At 42.9% G+C, this 21,470-nt stretch overlaps 1 protein-coding gene across 2 annotated transcripts; it reads right to left on the bottom strand.

The window, feature by feature from the left end:
- Positions 1-1,350: 1,350 nt before the first annotated feature.
- Positions 1,351-21,419, bottom strand: LOC311143497 (endoplasmic reticulum junction formation protein lunapark-A-like). Of its 2 annotated transcripts, none has more exons than XM_084179322.1 (13): positions 21,177-21,419; positions 20,092-20,195; positions 15,218-15,259; positions 14,421-14,608; positions 14,258-14,316; positions 14,128-14,168; positions 8,731-8,811; positions 8,555-8,606; positions 8,253-8,462; positions 5,695-5,800; positions 5,420-5,490; positions 4,910-5,083; positions 1,351-2,433 (listed from the first exon to the last, which is right to left on the bottom strand). In XM_084179322.1, the coding sequence occupies exons 2-13, from the start codon at positions 20,116-20,118 to the stop codon at positions 2,264-2,266; spliced, it is 1,221 nt and encodes a 406-aa protein (XP_084035448.1). In that variant the 5' UTR covers positions 20,119-20,195; positions 21,177-21,419; the 3' UTR covers positions 1,351-2,263. The 2 variants fall into 2 exon arrangements, with proteins under 2 accessions (XP_084035448.1, XP_084035449.1); XM_084179323.1 differs by having other exon boundaries at positions 20,092-20,192; positions 21,177-21,262.
- Between the last annotated feature and the right edge of the window lie 51 nt (positions 21,420-21,470).

Raw genomic sequence — 21,470 nt, forward strand, 5'->3', positions numbered from 1 at the left:
ACCTTGAACTTCGTGGATTGAAAAGGGTGAGCAGAGACATATACTACATGACCAAAAGTATGTGGACACCTGCTCATCGGAAATCTCATTCCAAAATCATGGGCATTAATATGGAGTAGGTCCCCCCTTTGCTGCAATAACAGCCTCCACTCTTCTGGGAAGGCTTTCCACTAGATGTTGGAACATTGCTGCAGGGACTTGCTTCCATTCAGCCACAAGAGCATTAGTGAGGTCAGGCACTGATGTTGAGTGATTAGGCCTGGCTCGTAGTCGGCATTCCAATCCATCCCAAAGGTGTTTGATGGGGTTGAGGTCAGGGCTCTGCGCAGGCCAGTCAAGTTCTTACACACCAATCTCGACAAACCTCGCTATGGACCTTGCTTTGAGCATGGGGGCATTGTCATGCTCAAACAAGAAAGGGCCTTCCCAAAACTGTTGCCACAAAGTTGGAAGCACAGAATCGCCTAGAATATCACTGTATGCTGTAGCATTAAGATGTCCCTTCACTGGAACTAAGGGGCCTAGCCTGAACCATGTAAAACAGCCCCAGACCATTATTCCTCCTCCACCAAACTTTACAGTTGGCACTATGCATTGGGGCAGGTAGCGTTCTCCTGGCATCCGCCAAACACACATTCGTCCGTTGGCCTGCCAAATGGTAAACCGTGATTCATCACTCCAGAGAACGCGTTTACACTGTTCCAATGGCAGCGAGCTTTACATCACTCCAGCCGACGCTTGGTATTGCGCATGGTGATCTTAAGCTTGTGTGCGGCTGCTCAGTCATGGAAACCCATTTCAAGAAGCTCCCGACAAACAGTTCTTGTTCTGACGATTTTTATGCGCTATGCGTTTCAGCGGTCCTATTCTGTGAGTTTGTGTGGCCTACCACTTCACAGCTGAGCAGTTGTTTCCACTTCACAATAACATCACTTACAGTTGACCGGGGTAGCTCTAGCAGGGCAGAAACTTGAAAAACTGACTTTTTGGAAAGGTGGCATCCTATGACGGTGCCTCGTTGAAAGTCACTGAGTTCTTCAGTAAGGCCATTCTACTGCCAATGTTTGTCTATGGAGATTACATGGCAGTGTGCTCGATTTTATACATCTGTCAGCAACGGGTGCGGCTGAAATAGCCGAATCCACTAATTTGTAGGTGAGTCCACATACTTTTGTATATATAGTGTACCTGTAGCAGCATCATCAGCTGTTAAGTGTTGGAATGGGTGCTTCAGAAATCAGCAGTACATCTTTCTCAATACTGAACTCAGGGAGCCTGAGAGAATGGAGTTTAAAACTTGGACTCCATAGCATAGTCAAATTTTGAAACTGGCATTTTCAAACGCATGCATTCCGACAATGACTCAAGTCTTTATTCATTTCAAAGTGGAAACATAAAACGCATCAAGGCACTCGGGTGCAGAGGACAGCAGTACATCATTGTTTCTACTTTTAAGCAATAAATATAAGCACTGCTATGATTGTACAATTACTGTGTAAACATGTAGTTAGCCTCATTGTACTAGGACTACCCAAAACCTATTCAATACTGTTAAAAAGGCACTGTACCGTATACTGTAGTATCTATAAATATCATTCGCCTATAAATATTTCATATCACACCAGACAGAACATTTTTTGCATTTCTGTAGACAACATGGACATACATTCAGTCAAAAAACAAACAAACTAAAACAATACACTGGCTTTACTTATATTAAAAAAGGAAGAAACTGTCATTCTACAGATGTGCAACTCAACTCAAACGGCTTAGTTAGATTTTGGCTCATCATCATCATGCATTTGCATGTCTATAGACAATATGGATATAGACGAGTCACAAAAACAATACAGTAGCAATGTGGGAAATTGCTGATCACTTATGTAAAATGCACTTTAAGAAAACATTCTATGGATGTGCATCAACGCAAAATGCTTAGCTAGCTGAACTAAGTGTGCTCTTGCTTTATGTATAGAAGTGCTAGCATAGCTCACGAAAGTATTGCAGACATGTAAAATCTGAAAACAGTGTTGCTGTTCATTATTATTCCAATCATTCAATTCATATTGGCATCATGACAACTGACAAGAAAATACCTTTAAGTTAATACCAAACCCTTTACCTGTTATTCTGCCATTCTTCCTCACAGCATTAATGTTAGTCTAACCATTATTAAGTTCCCTTTAAAAACAGAAAGAACCCCCCCCCTCCACACCAAAAAAGAATAACGCTCCAGCATAAATTAATGTGTTGAAATGACATTCTATTCGACCTCCATGGCTGACACATCCAGCTCCCCGTCTGACTTTACTGGGGTGAGTTCCACAGATTCTGAGGTTCCTGGCGCTTCCGTTTCTGAGGCACTATCTGTGGTCAGAGTCACCAGCTCCTGGATCTCCTCTTCAGCTGGGGGAGTAGGCTGCTTCTCCTCAACTAAAATTGAGAGGATCAATTCAATTTACAGGCATTCAAGAAAGTAAGCAATGAAGACAATTATGCGATTCTGCCAATCAGGGCCTAAAAATTAACACCCGTTAATGTGGGTAGATTTTGGCATTGGCGGGTAAGATGTATTTTTCACCAGCCACGTTGGCAGATGGTCAGGGCTGCACAGTGCGACCATTTCACTTGCGAGTAAAAATAGTCAAGTATGATCACATTTTAGCTAAATAAATGCTGCAGTAGCTGTTTTCAAAGTATTTCTGCCATTTTGTTTTATAGCTGGTAAATTAAATTGTACAAAATCAAAGGACTACAAATCCTACTATCACCTATCCCACCTCGCGCTACAACACTGCTTGGCTGTGGGCACATGACGAGCTGAGTGAAAGATACATTTTTAGTAGCGCTGTGCACAGCTATAAAAGTTGGTCTAATTTACTTGAAATAAAAGTCTACTTAAGTGAGACTTTGTCCTTGTGTTTCTTGGCCATTTACATTGTTTGTTCACAAGCTAGGTTATTTTTCAATGTTTGTGTTTCAACTGTTAGGGAAGAGAAGACAATGCGGCTACTAGTTGGACTCAACCTCACAAGCACAAACGTGACTTGAGTCGCATTACCACGGTAACCTCTCGCCCTTAAAGTGGCTGGTGAACATTTGTCTCATCTGTGATATTTTGATTAAAAGACTCCGGTGACAAAATGTAATTAAACAATATACCACATTACTCCTTACTAGTAACACATGTATTGCTTTAGAAACATTACAACGCATGTTCATCCGTTTGTGTTTTGTTGGTGTAATTTGTGAAAAATCAGTGGCAGGTAGATTTTTAAAGCCACTGACACAGTGTCTGGTGTTATACGCCCTGCTTTAAATGCTCATCATTATCTTGATATACACTACATGACCAAAAGTATGTGGACACCTGCTCATCGAACATCTCCTTCCAACATGATGAGCATTAATATGGAGTTGGTCCCCCCTTTGCTGCTATAACAGCCTCCATTCTTCTGAGAAGGCTTTCCACTAGATGTTGGAACATTGCTGCGGGGACTTGCTTCCATTCAGCCACAATAGCATTAGTGAGGTCGGGAAATTATGTTAGGCGATTAAGCTTGGCTCGCAGTTGGCGTTCCAATTCATCCCAAAGGTGTTCGATGGGGTTGAGGTCAGGGCTCTGTGCAGGCCAGTCAAGTTCTCCCACACCGATCTTGAAAACCGATTTCTGTATGGACCTCGCAGGGGTGCGTGCTCAGTCCCCTCTTGTACTCCCTGCTCACCCATGACTGCATGGCCAGGCACGACTCCAACCCAATCATTAAGTTTGCCGAAGACACAACGACAACGATGAGACAGCCTGTAGGGAGGAGGTCCGAGACCTGGCCGTGTGGTGCCAGGATAACAACCTCTTCCTCAACGTGAGCAAGACAAAGGAGATGATTGTGGACTACAGGAAGAAAAAGAGGACTGAGCACGCCCCCATTCTCATCGACGGGGCTGTAGTGGAACAGGTTGAGAGCTTCAGGTTCCTTGGTGTCCACATCACCAATAAACTATCATGGTCCAAACACACCAAGACAGTCGTGAATAGGGCACGACAAAGCCTATTGCCCCTCAGGAGACTGAAAAGATTTGGCATGGGTCCTCAGATCCTCAAAAAGTTATACAGCTGCACCATCGAGAGCATCCTGACTGGTTGCATCACCGCCTGGTATGGCAACTGCTCGGCCTCCGACCACAAGGCACTACAGAGGGTTGTGCGTACAGCCCAGTACATCACTGGGGCCAAGCTTCCTGCCATCCAGGACCTCGATACCAGGCGGTGTCAGAGGAAGGCCCTAAAAATTATCAAAGACTCCAGCCACCCTAGTCATAGACTGTTCTCTCTGCTACCGCACGGCAAGTGTTACCGATGCGCCAAGTCTAGGTCCAAAAGGCTTCTTAACAGCTTCTACCCCCAAGCCATAAGACTCCTGAACGGCTAATCATGGCTACACGGACTATTTGTATTGCCCCCCACCCCAACCACCTCTTTTACGCTGCTGCTACTCTGTTTATTATTTATGCATAGTCACTTTAACTCTACCCACATGTACATATTACCTCAATTACCTCGACTAACCGACTAGCACTTACAGTTAACCGGGGCAGCAATTTGACAAACTGACTTGTTGGAAAGGTGGCATCCTATGACGGTAACACTTTGAAAGTCACTGAGCTCTTCAGTAAGGCCATTCTACTGTCAATGTTTGTCTACGGAGATTGCACGGCTGTGTGCTAGATTTTAAACACCTGTCAGCAACGTGTGTTGCTGAAATAACCGAATCCTCTAATTTGAAGTGGTGTCCACATTATTTGTATATATAGTGTATCTTCTTGATCTAAGTAGCTGTGTGATCTATATATATATATATATATATATATTTTAAAATAATAATAATAGTAAGGTTGAGCAGAGACATACCTGCAGTAGCGGGGCGTTCATCAGCTTCAGGGGCAGGTGGTGTAGTTACAGGTCCTGGTTCTACGGGTGTTGGTGATGTTATGGGTGCCTCAGCACTGACCTCAGAGAGTCGGGGTGCTTGGGGTCTGGTCTTTCTCGCAGGATTCAGGACATAACAATATGCACATCTGAAGGCTGAAATGAGACACATAAACCAACATGCTCAAAGTGCACTGTCAACTGAATGATTGTCATATATTTCCATGTAGACACAGATTAATTTATATATGAAAATGAAACCAATGATATTCCAAAAAGAATTGCGTCAAAGATACGTAAACGCATCAGATCGATGGGTTACACTCGTTTGCATATTCAATCTAGATGGGCTCTTTTTGCTTACAGAGGCTGGTAGTGGCAGAGGCTTTTAAGAGCCTGATGATATACTGTGCTGCCAAATGCTAGAGGGCAAATGAAGGCGCAGTGTTTGATGGAGACTGACAGAGAGCGTCGTGTTTCTCTAAATCTTACCAACATATTCAAATTCCTCTTTTAATGCCATGCCGTTATGGGTGAGACACTGCTGGCATATGAGGGCATATCTGGAGGGGAGAAAATAATCTGTTTGAGAATGCATACATGCAATGAAATTAACAAGATAATTTTGCTGTTTTTATATTTAGCAATTGTCATCAATAGAAATACATTTAACTGTAAATTACTATAGCGCTTACATCTGCACAAATACATATTTCAAAAGCAAGTATTTGGTTGACAATCACTGTCAAGCAGAAGCTACATTTTACCTATTCTGAGGGCCATCGCCGACAAAGTACTCAATGACCCTGTCCATGGCGCCTCTATCCCGGGGGAGGACAGGTCTGGCCAGGGGTGGGCCTGGGGGGTGCATTCCTGTTATGCCAGACACACATGCACATTAGCTGCACATAGTCCGTGGTCTCGAATACAAATCATCACACACTGAGCCAGAGGAGAAGAAAACAGACACATCTACAGTTAGCTGCAGAGGCACATGATAAATGGTTGATATGGACAGGATTTAATAATGACTTGGAAATGGATCTCACTTGCAAAGCACGTGAACGAGAATCCCTGCTGTGTTGCTGAGCGGTAATTAATATAATCTAACATCAAGAGCAATCATAGGAAGATGACTGGTCATTTCTGGGAGACTTGGCAAAGTCTCAGCTTCCTGCTGCTTATTCATTTACCAACATATGGAAACTCTGTGGTGACTCTTTCTATCAAATTGCTTTTCACTTTCAATTTTCCACAAAAGTGCCTGATAGTATCAAGCCATATGAAACATTTGCAAGATGTGCCCATGCCAAACGCAATTTTACCTGGCATTAGAAAGGCATTTAGTAAGATTTCAGTACCAATGCCCAGAGAACAAATGCAGGCCTACCTAATTAATCATAGTTAAAGTCATCTTGGCTCTTGTACACCTCAGTTGGCTTTCCACATGGCAATTACACCATGTTGCTTTTTCTGGGAAAGCAAACAGTCTTTAACTGTTTGCACTCTTTTGCATTTCCTATGAAGTGTCCGAGGCCAGACCGCATGTTTACATAAGAGTAAATATACACTTAACATAAAACTGACAGTAGCTAGGTTTCCATCTAACTACATGCGCGTTTTCCCACCAGCTGTTTCCGTCAAATTGACTCGTTGCGGATAAAAGGCTGTGCATGATAACGTAGTGCACATAAAAATAACTTCTGCGGTTCAATTCCCATGTCCCTAATAAGAAATACAAATTTCAAATCACATTTTCAATTCTACTACTGGTCATCACAACAAACGTTGCGTTATATAGCGAATGTGCACTCTAGCCAACAGCTTGCAGATACAGTGCTACCTACATGAGATTATTATAGATAAGTGCAATCATTTTTATTTGTCAAAAGGATCGATCATCAGGTCACCAGAATAAGGCCCTTGATATTTTTTGGAAAGGAGCATCATCTCATCGCCTTGCACTTTCACCACCCTGTGACGTTCATAACTATACAGAACAAAAATAAAAACGCAACAATTAACGATTTTACTGAGTTACAGTTCATAAGGAAATCAGTCAATTTAAATCCTAATCTATGGATTTCACATGACAGGGCAGGGGTGCAACCATGGGTGGGCATAGGTCCACCCACTTGGGAGACAGGCCCACCCACTGGGGAGACAGGCCCAGCAAATCAGAATGATTTTTTTCCCCACAAAAGGGCTTTATTACAGACAGCAATACTCAGTTTCATCAGCTGCCTAGGTGGCTGGTCTCAGACGATCCCGCAGGTGAAGAAGTCGGATGTGGAGGTCCTGGGCTGGCATGGTTACACGTGGTCTGCAGTTGTGAGGCTTGTTGGACGTACTGCCAAATTCTCAAAAACAACTTTGGAGGCAGCGTATGGTAGAGAAATTAACATTAAATTCTCTGGCGGACATTCCTGCAGTCAGTATGCCAATTGCACGCTCCTTCAAAACTGTGGCATTGTGTTGTAACAAAACTGTACATTTTAGAGTGGCCTTTTATTGTCCACAGCACAAGGTGCACAGGTGTAATGATCATGCTGTTTAGTCAGCTTCTTGATATGCCACACCTGTCAGGTGGATGGATTATCTTGGCAAAGGGAAGTCTCACTAATAGGGATAAACAAAATGCTTTCCAGAGTCGTAGTGGGAGTACCACACAACATATCATCGCATGACTCCAAGTTTACGTCGATATGATGGTTATTATATCAATATGGGCATTAAAGCGTTTCCACCTCCTGCATAATTAATTTTAGACACAAAGAGATGTCACCTTCTCTTGCATGTTTTGTTTTGTCGACATTTGGAAAGTTACCTGACAAATCTGCTGTTTCCATCAGGCCTGTCATTACATTTTTTACCGGACATGTACTTTACTGGCATCAAAAGGTTGGATGGAAACCTGGTTACTGTCCAGATTATTTTGGAATCACCCTTGGTCAAAGGTTGGTTGTGAGAAATCTTGGTGAAAATACATAAACAATTACTGAATTGGAACTAAATTAATTCTGAAAATGGCCCTAAATCTCAGTCCAATTTCACACCTATCGACTTCGTTAACCATCCTCTCCTCTTCTCTGGAGCAAGCTTGACCTTCGGTTTGTTTTACGGCAAACCCTACCATAATGGATTCAAATACTACACTTAATTGGCCATCACTACCATATGTAAAACAAACTGTCACACCTGTAAAAAATAAATAAATAAATAAATAAAAAAGAGTCCCGTCCCTGAAGGACTGGTGAGACAGGGATGGGTAAATCACCTTAAATCGACCACATTATGATGTGGTCCCTGTGTGCAGCTAACTCACCCACTCCTGGAACAGGTGTGCCAGGGGTCATGGGCCTCTTCATCAAGCTCTGCTGAGCAGCCTCAGCAGACAGGATTCTCTCTGGGGGTCCTCCAGGAGCTGAGTGGAGGGGCGGCCCTGCGTGGGTGGCCCCTGGGGCCAGAGGAGGACGTGCTGCGGCAGGAGTCACTGCCACCGGGGGCCGAGGAGTAACATGACGCTGACGGAGTTCTAATGGAGGAAACAATGCAGGGATTATGTTTATCAATGGTAAGCAATGCAAACACATGAAAGGCCTTAATATATCTAGCCAACTATATTACCTTGGCCCGGTTTTGGAGTCACAGGAGTTCCACTTGGAATGGATTCTGGCACCTTCATATTGGAAACAAGATTAAGACGGATACTTTCAAGGTTAATTATAGCGGCAGGTAGCCTAGTGTTTAAGAGCGTTGGTATTCAAATAATTATTGGGCTCATAGGAAGATGGAATACTTACCTTTGTCTTAGAATCAGGATCAAATCTCTCCAGAATAATTTTTGCGGTTTTATATGTTTCAGTCTCCATCACCTCTAGAAGCTGTTGGACAAAAGCATTTCATATTTTCAATGTAAAAGGAAATTAAAAAAGGACAAATAAAGCACAAATGTAAAGTCAGGTTAATTCATTACACTAGTATGGGTTATTTCATCAGTCAAGAGTCATAGCATTGGTCTTCAGGCAAGCATTGGAGTATTGAAGCAAGCATTGGTCTTCCAGTAAACCCCCTTGACTATGGCGGTTTCTGTTCAAGTCGCTTATGTGTGATCTGTTAATTGACTAATGATGTTGATATGACATGTCACCATTCCATACATTTAATCCTGTTAAAATCCAATGACTAATGCGGACATCCATGATAACCAATGTCGTACCTTCCATATCATCATTAATCAAATTAAAAAGAGCAAGTGAACACACAATTAATTGATTTCTTGAAATAATTAACTGCTTTAAAACAGGTGGGTCCTACAACCCTCATCTATCCTGTCATGCATCTGCACAGATCAGGGCCCATAGCCACAAAGCATCTCAGAGAAAGGGAGATACCTAGTCAGTTGTACAACTGAATGCATTCAACTGAAAATGTGTCTTCCGCAATTAACCCAACCCCTCTGAATCAGAGAGTAGGAGTGCTGATCTAAGATCTGTCCATATAAATCAAATCAAATTTTATTTGTCACATACACCTGTTTAGTAGATGTTATTGTGGGTGTAGCGAAATGCTTGTGCTTCTAGCTCCGACAGTGCAGGAATATCTAACAAGTAATAGATACATTTCACAACATATACCCAATACACACAAATCTAAGTAAGGAATTTAATTAAGAATATATACATATACAGTGGGGAGAACAAGTATTTGATACACTACCGATTTTGCAGGTTTTCCTACCTACAAAGCATGTAGAGGTCTGTAATTTTTATCATAGGTACACTTCAACTGTGAGAGACGGAATCTAAAACAAAAATCCAGAAAATCACATGATTTTTAAGTGATTAATTTGCATGACATAAGTATTTGATCACCTACCAACTAGTAAGAATTCCGGCTCTCACAGACCTGTTAGTTTTTCTTTAAGAAGCCCTCCTGTTCTCCACTCATTACCTGCACCTGTTTGAACTCTTTACCTGTATAAAAGACACCTGTCCACACACTCAATCAAACAGACTCCAACCTCTCCACAATGGCCAAGACCAGAGAGCTGTGTAAGGACATCAGGGATAAAATTGTAGACCTGTACAAGGCTGGGATGGGCTACAGGACAATAGGCAAGCAGCTTGGTGAGAAGGCAACAACTGTTGGCGCAATTATTAGAAAATGGAAGAAGTTCAAGATGACGGTCAATCACCCTTGGTCTGGGGCTCCATGCAAGATCTCACCTCGTGGGGCATCAATGATCATGAGGAAGGTGAGGGATCAACCCAGAACTACACGGCAGGACCTGGTCAATGACCTGAAGAGAGCTGGGACCACAGTCTCAAAGAAAACCATTAGTAACACACTACGCCGTCATGGATTAAAATCCTGCAGTGCACGCAAGGTCCCCCTGCTCAAGCCAGCGCATGTCCAGGCCCGTCTGAAGTTTGCCAATGACCATCTGGATGATCCAGAGGAGGAATGGGAGAAGGTCATGTGGTCTGATGAGACAAAAATAGAGCTTTTTGGTCTAAACTCCACTCGCCGTGTTTGGAGGAAGAAGAAGGATGAGTACAACCCCAAGAAGACCATCCCAACCGTGAAGCATGGAGGTGGAAACATCATTCTTTGGGGATGCTTTTCTGCAAAGGGGACAGGACGACTGCACCGTATTGAGGGGAGGATGGATGGGGCCATGTATCGCGAGATCTTGGCCAACAACCTCCTTCCCTCAGTAAGAGCATTGAAGATGGGTCGTGGCTGGGTCTTCCAGCATGACAACGACCCGAAACACACAGCCAGGGCAACTAAGGAGTGGCTCCGTAAGAAGCATCTCAAGGTCCTGGAGTGGCCTAGCCAGTCTCCAGACCTGAACCCAATAGAACATCTTTGGAGGGAGCTGAAAGTCTGTATTGCCCAGCGACAGCCCCGAAACCTGAAGGATCTGGAGAAGGTCTGTATGTAGGAGTGGGCCAAAATCCCTGCTGCAGTGTGTGCAAACCTGGTCAAGACCTACAGGAAACGTATGATCTCTAATTGCAAACAAAGGTTTCTGTACCAAATATTAAGTTCTGCTTTTCTGACGTATCAAATACTTATGTCATGCAATAAAATGCAAATTAATTACTTAAAAATCATACAATGTGATTTTCTGGATTTTTGTTTTAGATTCCGTCTCTCACAGTTGAAGTGTACCTATGATAAAAATTACAGACCTCTACATACTTTGTAAGTAGGAAAACCTGCAAAATCGGCAGTGTATCAAATACTTGTTCTCCCCCCTGTATGGACAAGTAATCTTATTCATTATGATCTAAAAGTTAAAACTGATGCTAGATCAGCACTCCTACTCTGAGAAGCTTTGTGGATACAAGCCCAAGTCTTTACAATGCCTGGAAAAAATTTCAACATATCAATATGATGCGTTGGTGTATGAAGTCAGTAGTATTTTCATACGTTGCTTCTCCCGTCTTATGAAACTTTACAAGATGAGCTACCTACAAAAGTCAAAATGGCAGCCAGACCGACATTCCATCATCACTGCAATTTTGAAGGTTGAGAATAAAAGTGCCAGTAGTAAGCCTACATCCTTTAAAAAGGCCCAATGCAGCCATTTGTTTATCAATATCAAATAATTTCTAGGTACCAATTTAGTACCTTACTGTAATAGATTTCCATTAAAAAAAATTGGCAAAATTTGCTTTTTAGAAAAACTATTTCTCAAGCAAGAACTTTGTTAGGACTGTCTGGGACTGGTTTGAGTTGGGAGGGGGAAAACTGAAAACTAGCTGTTATTGGCAGAGAGGTTTAGAACTCTTGGTTATTGTTCTATTAAATAAATGTACCGCATGGTGATGTCACCATGGAAAGCAGAAACTCCCACCCATGCAAAACTGCTGATTAGAAGGTCCTGTGTAGACTGTATTTTCAACCAGCGACTCTCAGGAAATAAGATGTTTTTATTTTATTTTTAAAATCACACTTTTACAGTCTTAGTTTCATCAGCTGTTGTACAATATATGAAAAACTGAATTTTGACTGCATTGGGCCTTTAAAGATGGAATCCTTAATGGTAAAACGGCCACGTCAGTTCGCAAAATTACACCAAAGAAGTTACTGCAAACAATGATCACTGTTATGTACTGCATTTTTTGGGGGACCATGCTGCACGGCAACAAAACAATAGTATAGAGCAGCCAGGTGTTTGAGCAACTTCATTTCAGGGAAACACTAAATAATTAAGAATTACATGCACTACTTCCATAATGGAGTATGAAAATCCATCAGAAATAATTATTGAAAGTTAGACATGAAAGATGACAAGCAATTTCTCAGATCTAAACTCAGCAAAAAAAGAAACGTCCCTTTTTCAGGACCCTGTCTTTCAAAGATAATTTGTAAAAATCCAAGTAACTTCACAGATCTTCATTGTAAAGGGTTTAAACACTGTTTCCCATGCTTGTTCAATGAACCATAAACAATTAATGAACATGCACCTGTGGAACGGTCGTTAAGACACTAACAGCTTACAGACGGTGGGCAATTAAGGTCACAGTTATGAAAACTTAGGACACTAAAGAGGCCTTTCTACTAACTCTGAAAAACACCAAAAGAAAGATGCCCAGGTTCCCTGCTCATCTGCGTGAATGTGCCTAAGACAGCGCTACAGGGAGACAGGACGGACAGCTGATCGTCCTCACAGTGGCAGACCACATGTAACAACACCTGCACAGGATCGGTACATCCGAACATCACACCTGCGGGACAGGTACAGGATGGCAACAACAACTACCCGAGTTACACCAGGAATGCACAATCCCTCCATCAGTGCTCAGTCTGTCCGCAATAGGCTGAGAGAGGCTGGACTGAGGGCTAGTAGGCCTGTTGTAAGGCAGGTCCACACCAGACATCACCGGCAACAACGTCGCTTATGGGCACAAACCCACCATCGCTGGACCAGACAGGACTGGCAAAAAGTGCTCTTCGCTGACGAGCCGCGGTTGTGCTCACCAGGGGTGATGGTCGGATTCACGTTTATCGTCAAAGGAATGAGCGTTACACCGAGGCCTGTACTCTGGAGCGGGATCGATTTGGAGGTGGAGGGTCCATCATGGTCTGGGGCGGTGTGTCACAGCATTATCGGACTGAGCTTGTTGTCATTGCAGGCAATCTCAACACTGTGCGTTACAGGGAAGACATCCTCCTCCCTCATGTGGTACCCTTCCTGCAGGCTCATCCTAACATGACCCTCCAGCATGAGAATGCCACCTGCCATACTGCTCGTTCTGTGCGTGATGTCCTGCAAGACAGGAATGTCAGTGTTCTGCCATGGCCAGCGAAGAGCCCGTATCTCAATCCCATTGAGCATGTCTGGGACCTGTTGGATCGGAGGGTGAGGGCTAGGGCCATTCCCCCCAGAAATGTCCGGGAACTTGCAGGTGCCTTGGTGGAAGAGTGGGGTAACATCTCACAGCAAGAACTGGCAAATCTGGTGCAGTCCATGAGGAGGAGATGCACTGCAGTACTTAATGCAGCTGGTGGCCACACTAGATACTGACTGTTACTTTTGATTTTGACCCCCCCCTTTGTTCAGGGACACATTATTCAATTTCTGTTAGTCACATGTCTGCGTAACTTGTTCAGTTTATGTCTCAGTTGTTGAATCTTGTTATGTTCATACAAATATTTACACGTTAAGTTTGCTGAAAATAAACACAGTTGACAGTGAGAGGACGTTTCTTTTTTTGCTGAGTTTATTTCCTTCCAGCACTACATACCACTAATTTAAGAGACGTTAGCAGAGTGCTTAGCCAGGTAGTCTTTATGCCAATTAACAGCTGTCTGCATTGATTTTAGATTATTTATTAGGAGTAGCAATTATCTAAGTGAAGTGCTATAAAAGCTCAATAATAGCAAGACGCTGCATGAAGACTCCTGCAATGCTTAGATATGACACCTTGTAATAGTGTTCATCTCAATAGAGGTAAATGCCAGATTAAGCCCACTTAAAATAAGTTACAGAATGTAAAAATGGATGAGGATTTTTTTAAGTACAGACATTTCAGCTCTTTCATATGACACCTTCACAAATGATTAGGGGATGCACATTATTTTCACCCTTTTCAAGGTACAAGGGGTCAGCTATGGTGGATTCTAATAGCAGTCTAGACAATGTTCACCCAATCAAAAGCAACCCTCTGAAAAAGTGAACTTACTATTTTTCGTTTTTGTGATTTGAGGTCCTCCAATTTTTCATCTGAAACAAAAAACATTTGAGTGATTAAACCAAAAGCAGCATGTCATAATAATGATGAGGCAGAGGTAAATAAAGGTCAAAGCACATACTGTTTTTTTCTGTTCTTCTTTTAAAAAGAGCGAGCAGCCCCTTTCGAAGGAGCCATACACTATGGAAAGAACAATTAGAACCTCAATTGCAGGATCAGTAACAAACTATAAGTAGTCATAGCAATCTATTCCTTAAAAAGTATCATTAAAAATATGTACTTACAATAGTGGAAATACTACAAAAGGAAGGGCCAATATGACCTTTCCAATTGTCTGTTCAGGGAGGTACCAAAGATACACAATTATGCTGGCCATCAGGTAAAGAAGAGATGAGTACTGAAGCAGTCTCCACACCCATAACTTCAACTGTCTTTGATACAGTTCTCGACATTCCTCACAAGTCTGTATATCCTGTAAAAAACAATTATCATATTGCTCAAAAATAGAAAAACTGACAAATTGAATATAGCACAGCTCTCTCGCTCTAAAGCGACAAAAGAAGAATTTTGGTATTCCCCAATTATAATACTAATATCAGAACTTTTAGTTAGCCCAACATAACCCTATTGCTACAATTACATCAATTCAATAGCAGTGCTGGAACCTGGACTGTGGAGTAACATTTGGAAACATTACTTTTTCATCCTTCCTCTGGTAATCTTGAGCAAATACTATTTATTCAATGCAGGCTTAAGGTCAGACTGCATTACCAACTTATCTTTCCTTTTTATTTAGACGGAAACACCTTTAGTTCTCGGTGTTGATTAACCTCACCCCAAAAATATCAGTTGGTGGACAGCGTAGCGACCTATCCTCCGCTGGTGCTAGTAAACATGTGTCACTCCGCTAGACATTGGTTCCAGTGATCTAAACCTCAAGCGAGACAGGGTCTGTATAATATAACCAGGTCAATCTCTAGTCTAGAGCAAGATCCCAAAATACTCTTGATCAAACGCAATCTTGAGGGGGTGTAGCCTCTGACGCTACATTTTTTTCTCTCCAAAAAGCATAAACACATACCTTATCAATTCCTTCCAAAACCTCTACAGTTGATGGCTTAGTCTGTTCAAAGAAAAAGAAGTTAAATACAAATCAGAGATTGAAGACTTGCTTTAGTTCAGTTTTAAGAAAGCAGGGTACTATCCATAGCTTATGACCATTGAAGCATTGGCTTATTCTCTAGAATATTGAGGGCCCCCCGCATTATCTTCCAGTTTGCTTAAGTTCAAAGTACTGCATGTTCCCACCAAACGTTTCCATTCAGAACACAGCTTGTGTGAAAAATAGTACTGTCCATTCATCTAGATATCTGCAGATTGTTGCTTCTCTTGGAGAAATGCAAGAGAAGTATTATTATTATTATTATTATTATTATTATTATTATTATTATTATTATTATTATTATTGGGTCATTTTTAAAACCGCAAAAACAAACTTGTGATAAACAAAACGTTCATTCAAAAGCACTTGCATTTCCACTTGATATATAAAAGATGCTGTTCCTAAATTATAGGACATAGCTGGGGCCACTAATACAAAAACAATGCACTCACTGTTGTATGTCGCTAAACCGTCTATAGGCCTATAGTATTATCATTAAATCATTTAGTTTTGATAACAATGACTACAAAAGGAAAACCAGCCACGTGGCGGACACCGATGTCTCGCTTCCAGACAAGCTAAACACCTTCGCCTGCTTTGAGGAGAACACAGTGCCACCGACACGGACAGCTACCAAGGACTGTGGGCTCTCCTTCTCCGTGGCCGACGTGAGTAAGACATTTAAGCACGTTAACCCCCGCAAGGCTGCCGGCCCAGACGGCATCCCTAGCCGCGTCCTCAGAGCATGCGCAGACCAGCTGGCTGGTGTGTTTTCGGATATATTCAATCATTCCCTATCCCAGTCTGCTTTCCCCACATGCTTCAAGATGGCCACCATTGTACCTGTACCCAAGAAAGCAAATGTAACTGAACTAAATGACTATCGCCCCGTAGCACTCACTTGTCATCATGAAGGGACTAGTCAAGGATCCATTTTTTGGGGGGGGGTCATTTAGCAGACGCGTTGCTCTACCAACTGAGCTACACCTATCACCTCTACCTTACCTGTCACTCTAGACCCACTTCAATTTGCTTACCGCCCCAATAGATCCACAGACAACACAATCGCCATCACACTGCCCTATCCCATCTGGAGAAGAGGAATACCTATGTAAGAATGCTGTTCATTGACTATAGCTCAGCATTCAACACCATAGTACCCTCCAAGCTCATCATTAAGCTCGAGGCCCTGAGTCTGAACCCCGCCCTTTGCAAGTGGGTCCTGGACTTCCTAACGGGCCACCTCCAGGTGGTGAAGGTAGAAAACAACATCTCCACTTCACTGATCCTCAACACTGGGGCCCCACAAGGGTGTGTGCTCAGCCCCCTCCTGTACTCCCTGTTCACCCATGACTGCGTGGCCAAGCCCGCCTCCAACTCAATCATCAAGTTTGCAGATGACAACAGTAGTAGGCTTGATTACCAACAATGACGAGACAACCTACAGCAGGGTTCTTCAATTCCGGTCCTGGAGGGCCGAAACACTGTTTTTTATTTCTACCTGGTAGTTAATTGCACTCACCTGGTGTCCCAGGTCTGAATTAGCCCCTGATTAGAAGGAGAGGATGAAAAACAGAGGTGTTTCGGCCCTCCAGGACCGGAATTGAAGAACCCTGGCCTACAGGGAGCAGGTGAGGGCTCTGGGAGTGTGGTGCCAGGAAAATAACCTCTCACTCAACGTCAACAAAACAAAAGGAGATGATCGTGGACTTCAGGAAACAGCAGAGGGTGCATCCCCCTATCCACATCGACGGGACCGCAGTGGAGAAGGTGGAAAGCTTCAAGTTCCTTGGGGTACACAGCATTAACAAACTGAAATGGTCCACCCACGCAGACAGTGTGGTGAAGAAGGCGCAACAGAGCCTCTTCAACCTCAGGAGGCTGAAGACATTTGGCACGCCACCTAAAAACACTCAAACTTTTACAGATGCACAATTGAGAGCATCCTGTCGGGTTGTATCACCGCCTGGTACGGCAACTTCACCGCCCGCAACCGCAGGGCTCTCCAGAGGGTGGTGCTGTCTGCCGAACACATTACCGGGGGCAAACTACCCGCCCTCCAGTACACCTACAGCACCCAATGTCACAGGAAGGCCAAAAAGATCACCAAGGACATCAACCACCCGAGCCACTGCCTGTTCACCCCGCTATCATCCAGAAGGTGAGGTCAGTACAGGTGCATCAAAGCTGGGACCGATAGAATGAGAAACAGCTTCTATCTCAAGGCCATCAGACTGTTAAATAGCCATCAGTAGCACATTAGAGGCTGCTGCTGCCTATTGAAATCACTGGCCACTTTAAGAAATGGAACACTAGTCACTTTAATAATGTTTACATATCTTGCATTACTCATCTCATATGTATATACTGTATTCTATAATATTATACTGTATCTTAGTCCATGCCACTCTGTCATTGGTTGTCCATATATGTATTCTTAAATTCCATTCCTTACTTAGCTTTGTGTGTACAGTGAGGGAAAAAAGTATTTGATCCCCTGCTGATTTTGTACGTTTGCCCACTGACAAAGAAATGATCAGTCTATAATTTTAATGGTAGGTTTATTTGAACAGTGAGAGACAGAATAACAACAAAATCCAGAAAACCGCATGTCAAAAATGTTATAAATTGATTAGCATTTTTAATGAGGGAAATAAGTATTTGACCCCCTCTCAATCAGAAAGATTTCTGGCTCCCAGGTGTCTTTTATACAGGTAACGAATCCTAATCTCAGCTTGTTACCTGTATAAACACACCTGTCCACAGAAGCAATCAATCAATCAGATTCCAAACTCTCCACCATGGCCAAGACCAAAGAGCTCTCCAAGGATGTCAGGGACAAGATTGTAGACCTACTCAAGGCTGGAATGGGCTACAAGACCATCGCCAAGCAGCTTAGTGAGGTGACAACAGTTGGTGCGATTATTCGCAAATGGAAGAAACACAAAAGAACTGTCAATCTCCCTCGGCCTGGGGCTCCATGCAAGATCTCACCTCGTGGAGTTGCAATGATTATGAGAATGGTGAGGAATCAGCCCAGACCTACACGGGAGGACCTTGTCAATGATCTCAAAGCAGCTGGGACCATTGTCAACAAGAAAACAATTGGTAACACACTACGCCGTGAAGGACTGAAATCCTGCAGCGCCCACAAGGTTCCCCTGCTCAAGAAAGCACATATACAGGCCCGTCTGAAGTTTGCCAATGAACATCTGAATAATTCAGAGGAGAATTGGGTGAAAGTGTTGTGGTCCGATGAGATCAAAATCGAGCTCTTTGGCATCAACTCAACTCGCCGTGTTTCGAGGAGGAGGAATGCTGCCTATGACCCAAAGAACACCATCCCCACCATCAAACATAGAGGTGGAAACATTATGCTTTGGGGGTGTTTTTCTGCTAAGGGGACAGGACAACTTCACCGCATCAAAGGGACGATGGACGGGGCCATGTACCGTCAAACCTTGGGTGAGAACCTCCTTCCCTCAGCCAGGGCATTGAAAATGGGTCGTGGATGGGTATTCCAGCATGACAATGACCCAAAACACACTGCCAAGGCAACAAAGGAGTGGCTCAAGAAGAAGCACATTAAGGTCCTGGAGTGGCCTAGCCAATCTCCAGACCTTAATCCCATAAAAAATCTGTGGAGGGAGCTGAAGGTTCGAGTTGCCAAACGTCAGCCTCGAAACCTTAATGACTTGGAGAAGATCTGCAAAGAAGAGTGGGACAAAATCCCTCCTGAGATGTGTGCAAACCCGGTGGCCAACTACAAGAAACGTCTGACCTCTGTGATTGCCAACAAGGGTTTTGCCACCAAGTACTAAGTTGTTTTGCAGAGGGGTCAAATACTTATATCCCTCATTAAAATGCAAATCAATTTATAACATTACCATGTAGACTCACATGGTGAGTCTACATGGTAACCTGTAGACTCCTAAATTGACAGTGCAGTTTGTTTAGACAATTTTACAGCCAACTAGCTACTTCACATGCAGATATTGACTTTGGTATTATTGTGTGTAGCTACGTTTGCTACGTACCTAGCTAGCTAGCCCATAGAGCGTTGAGGCTTTTGTAGTAAACTTGCGCTGCAACAGATTTTCGCAACAATTTTCACATTGCTATCAACCTTTTAACAACAAAATTAAACATTTGTTCACAAAAAATCTTGTCCTCACATATTAGTGTTATTTAACACTGTAGATTATAGGAATGTGTTGTTTTGGGTGGATTTTTCCTTTAATATGTTATCTGAGTGAGAGTGACTAACAAAATCAATGGTGGCCCCTGGAGGTCTGGGCCCCTGGGCACATGTCCTGCGTGCCCGATCGGTATTCAGACATGATTACTACAAGTTTAGATAGCTGCCTAGACTAACTTCCCAATCTAAAAATTGTTAGCTGACATGGGTAATAGAGTGAACAACATAAGCGGGGAAAAAAGGCTGATGCACAACCAAATTTCGAAATTGCACCTTGTGTGTTCTACTACTCTAACTCTAAAACAGTAAGTTGAAACCCCGACTGAGTTCCTAAAAAATATTAATAATTTGTGCGTGTGTTCAATCTATACATATCAGTGGAGGCTACTGAAGGGAGGACGGCTCACAATAATGGCTGGAACGTTACGAATGGAATGGCATCAAACACATGGAAACCATATATTTGCTGTATTTTATACAAACCCACCTTCTCCACTCCAGCCATTAACACATGCCCATCCTCCCCAATTAAGGTGCCACCAATCTCCTGTGATACATATCATCAAGGGGAAAAGACAGATTATGCAATACATACCCTAAACCGGGATATTACAATCCCCATGTTGAGGACCAAATGAAGTCAGTCGTTTTAGAGCCCTCTGATTTTTGAATTGCCCCAGTGGAATATCTCTTCACCTGCTGACAAAAATGTACTGTTAGATAATCTCAGTCTACATTACTATCAAAACAAAATATAAGTAACCCATTCTTGTGCAAGGTAGCTAGCTATGATGATAATGCATTGGTGTGTCCAAATACTGAAACTGTAAATTCACTTGAGTGTGGGACTCAAGACCCATAACGTTACCAACTTTTGAAAGCATTATTCTTGATTGACATATGAGTTACATACGTTAGCTAGCTAACCCAAAAGTGTGTCCCATGACGCATGTGTTTACCAGTCCAGGATTTATCAAGAGTAACTTATGTTTTGAAACGAGCAAGCAACAGTTTGATGGGTGCCCAAAGGCGCAGTAACAGACCAATTTACTATTTTGGACTGTCTAGGCTCTCTAGCTAAGCCTCGAATAAACTCACTACTCCAGATGCACCGCACTGACTTTTGAAACTTCGCTCGACCACAGCGAGTTGCTGTGCAAAGCTAGCAACACATTACCTTGTTTAATTTATTATTATTATGCATTTCCTAAATTGGTTCACGATGCTATTCACATTGCCCATAAAAACAATAAAATACACACTGTGTCACCAAACGTGTGCATAAAATAGCTAGACCGCACACTCGCTGGAGGTGGCTAGGCACTAGTTAGCATGCACAAGCTAATTTAGATATCTAACTAGCTAACTAGGGCTAGGCTCATGGGCAGAAATTTGTTCAACATCAAGCGAGTTAACTCGCTAGCCAAATCGACCTTATTGCAGAGAAGGGGAAAAACTTGCTTGTTAGCTACTAAATTGACCAATACAAAAGTGTGTCAAGTTGCAGCGTTCTAACCATCGTTGTTCTAGCTAGCTAGTAGTAACTTTAGCTTCATGCAACTTCAAACTAGCAGTCGCTATTGCAGCTAGCCACTTCATCGTAAATGCGATTCAATATCAAGGAACACACTTTTTTTTCTGCTAGCACTGACGTTTACAACTAATTCTGAAGCAATTTACCTGCACAGTATTACTGTCCGAAGTTCATCTGTGACTGAAACAAAATTACCTCTATATTGTTGGTTATATATTAGGAGCGAAGAACAGGCGCGACCCACTTTTGACGTCAGAAGCCACGCATACGTGGGAAGTTCGCCCCTAACCGCAGATCCAGGGTCGGTTTATGTGGTTGGAAAAGAAAAATGCTGGCCTCTTGTCTCCACATAATACCGCATACCCGGTAACGTTACCCATGCTGGCTTCACCACGTGGCAGGGGACTTCGTGTCGGGTGATATAAAATATGAAGGAGGTT

This window comes from Coregonus lavaretus, assembly GCF_964263955.1.
Source record: "Coregonus lavaretus genome assembly, chromosome: 16".
Classification (NCBI taxonomy): Eukaryota; Metazoa; Chordata; class Actinopteri; order Salmoniformes; family Salmonidae; genus Coregonus; species Coregonus lavaretus.

Excerpts from the sequence above, each read along its gene's own strand:
- LOC311143497 (XM_084179322.1), bottom strand. The coding sequence starts at position 20,118 with ATGGGGATTGTAATATCCCGGTTTAGG. Across the intron at positions 8,812-14,127 it reads AATCACAAAAACGAAAAATA|CTTCTAGAGGTGATGGAGAC; the intron begins GTAAGTTCACTT and ends TTTGTCCAACAG. Across the intron at positions 8,463-8,554 it reads GACTCCAAAACCGGGCCAAG|AACTCCGTCAGCGTCATGTT; the intron begins GTAATATAGTTG and ends TTCCTCCATTAG.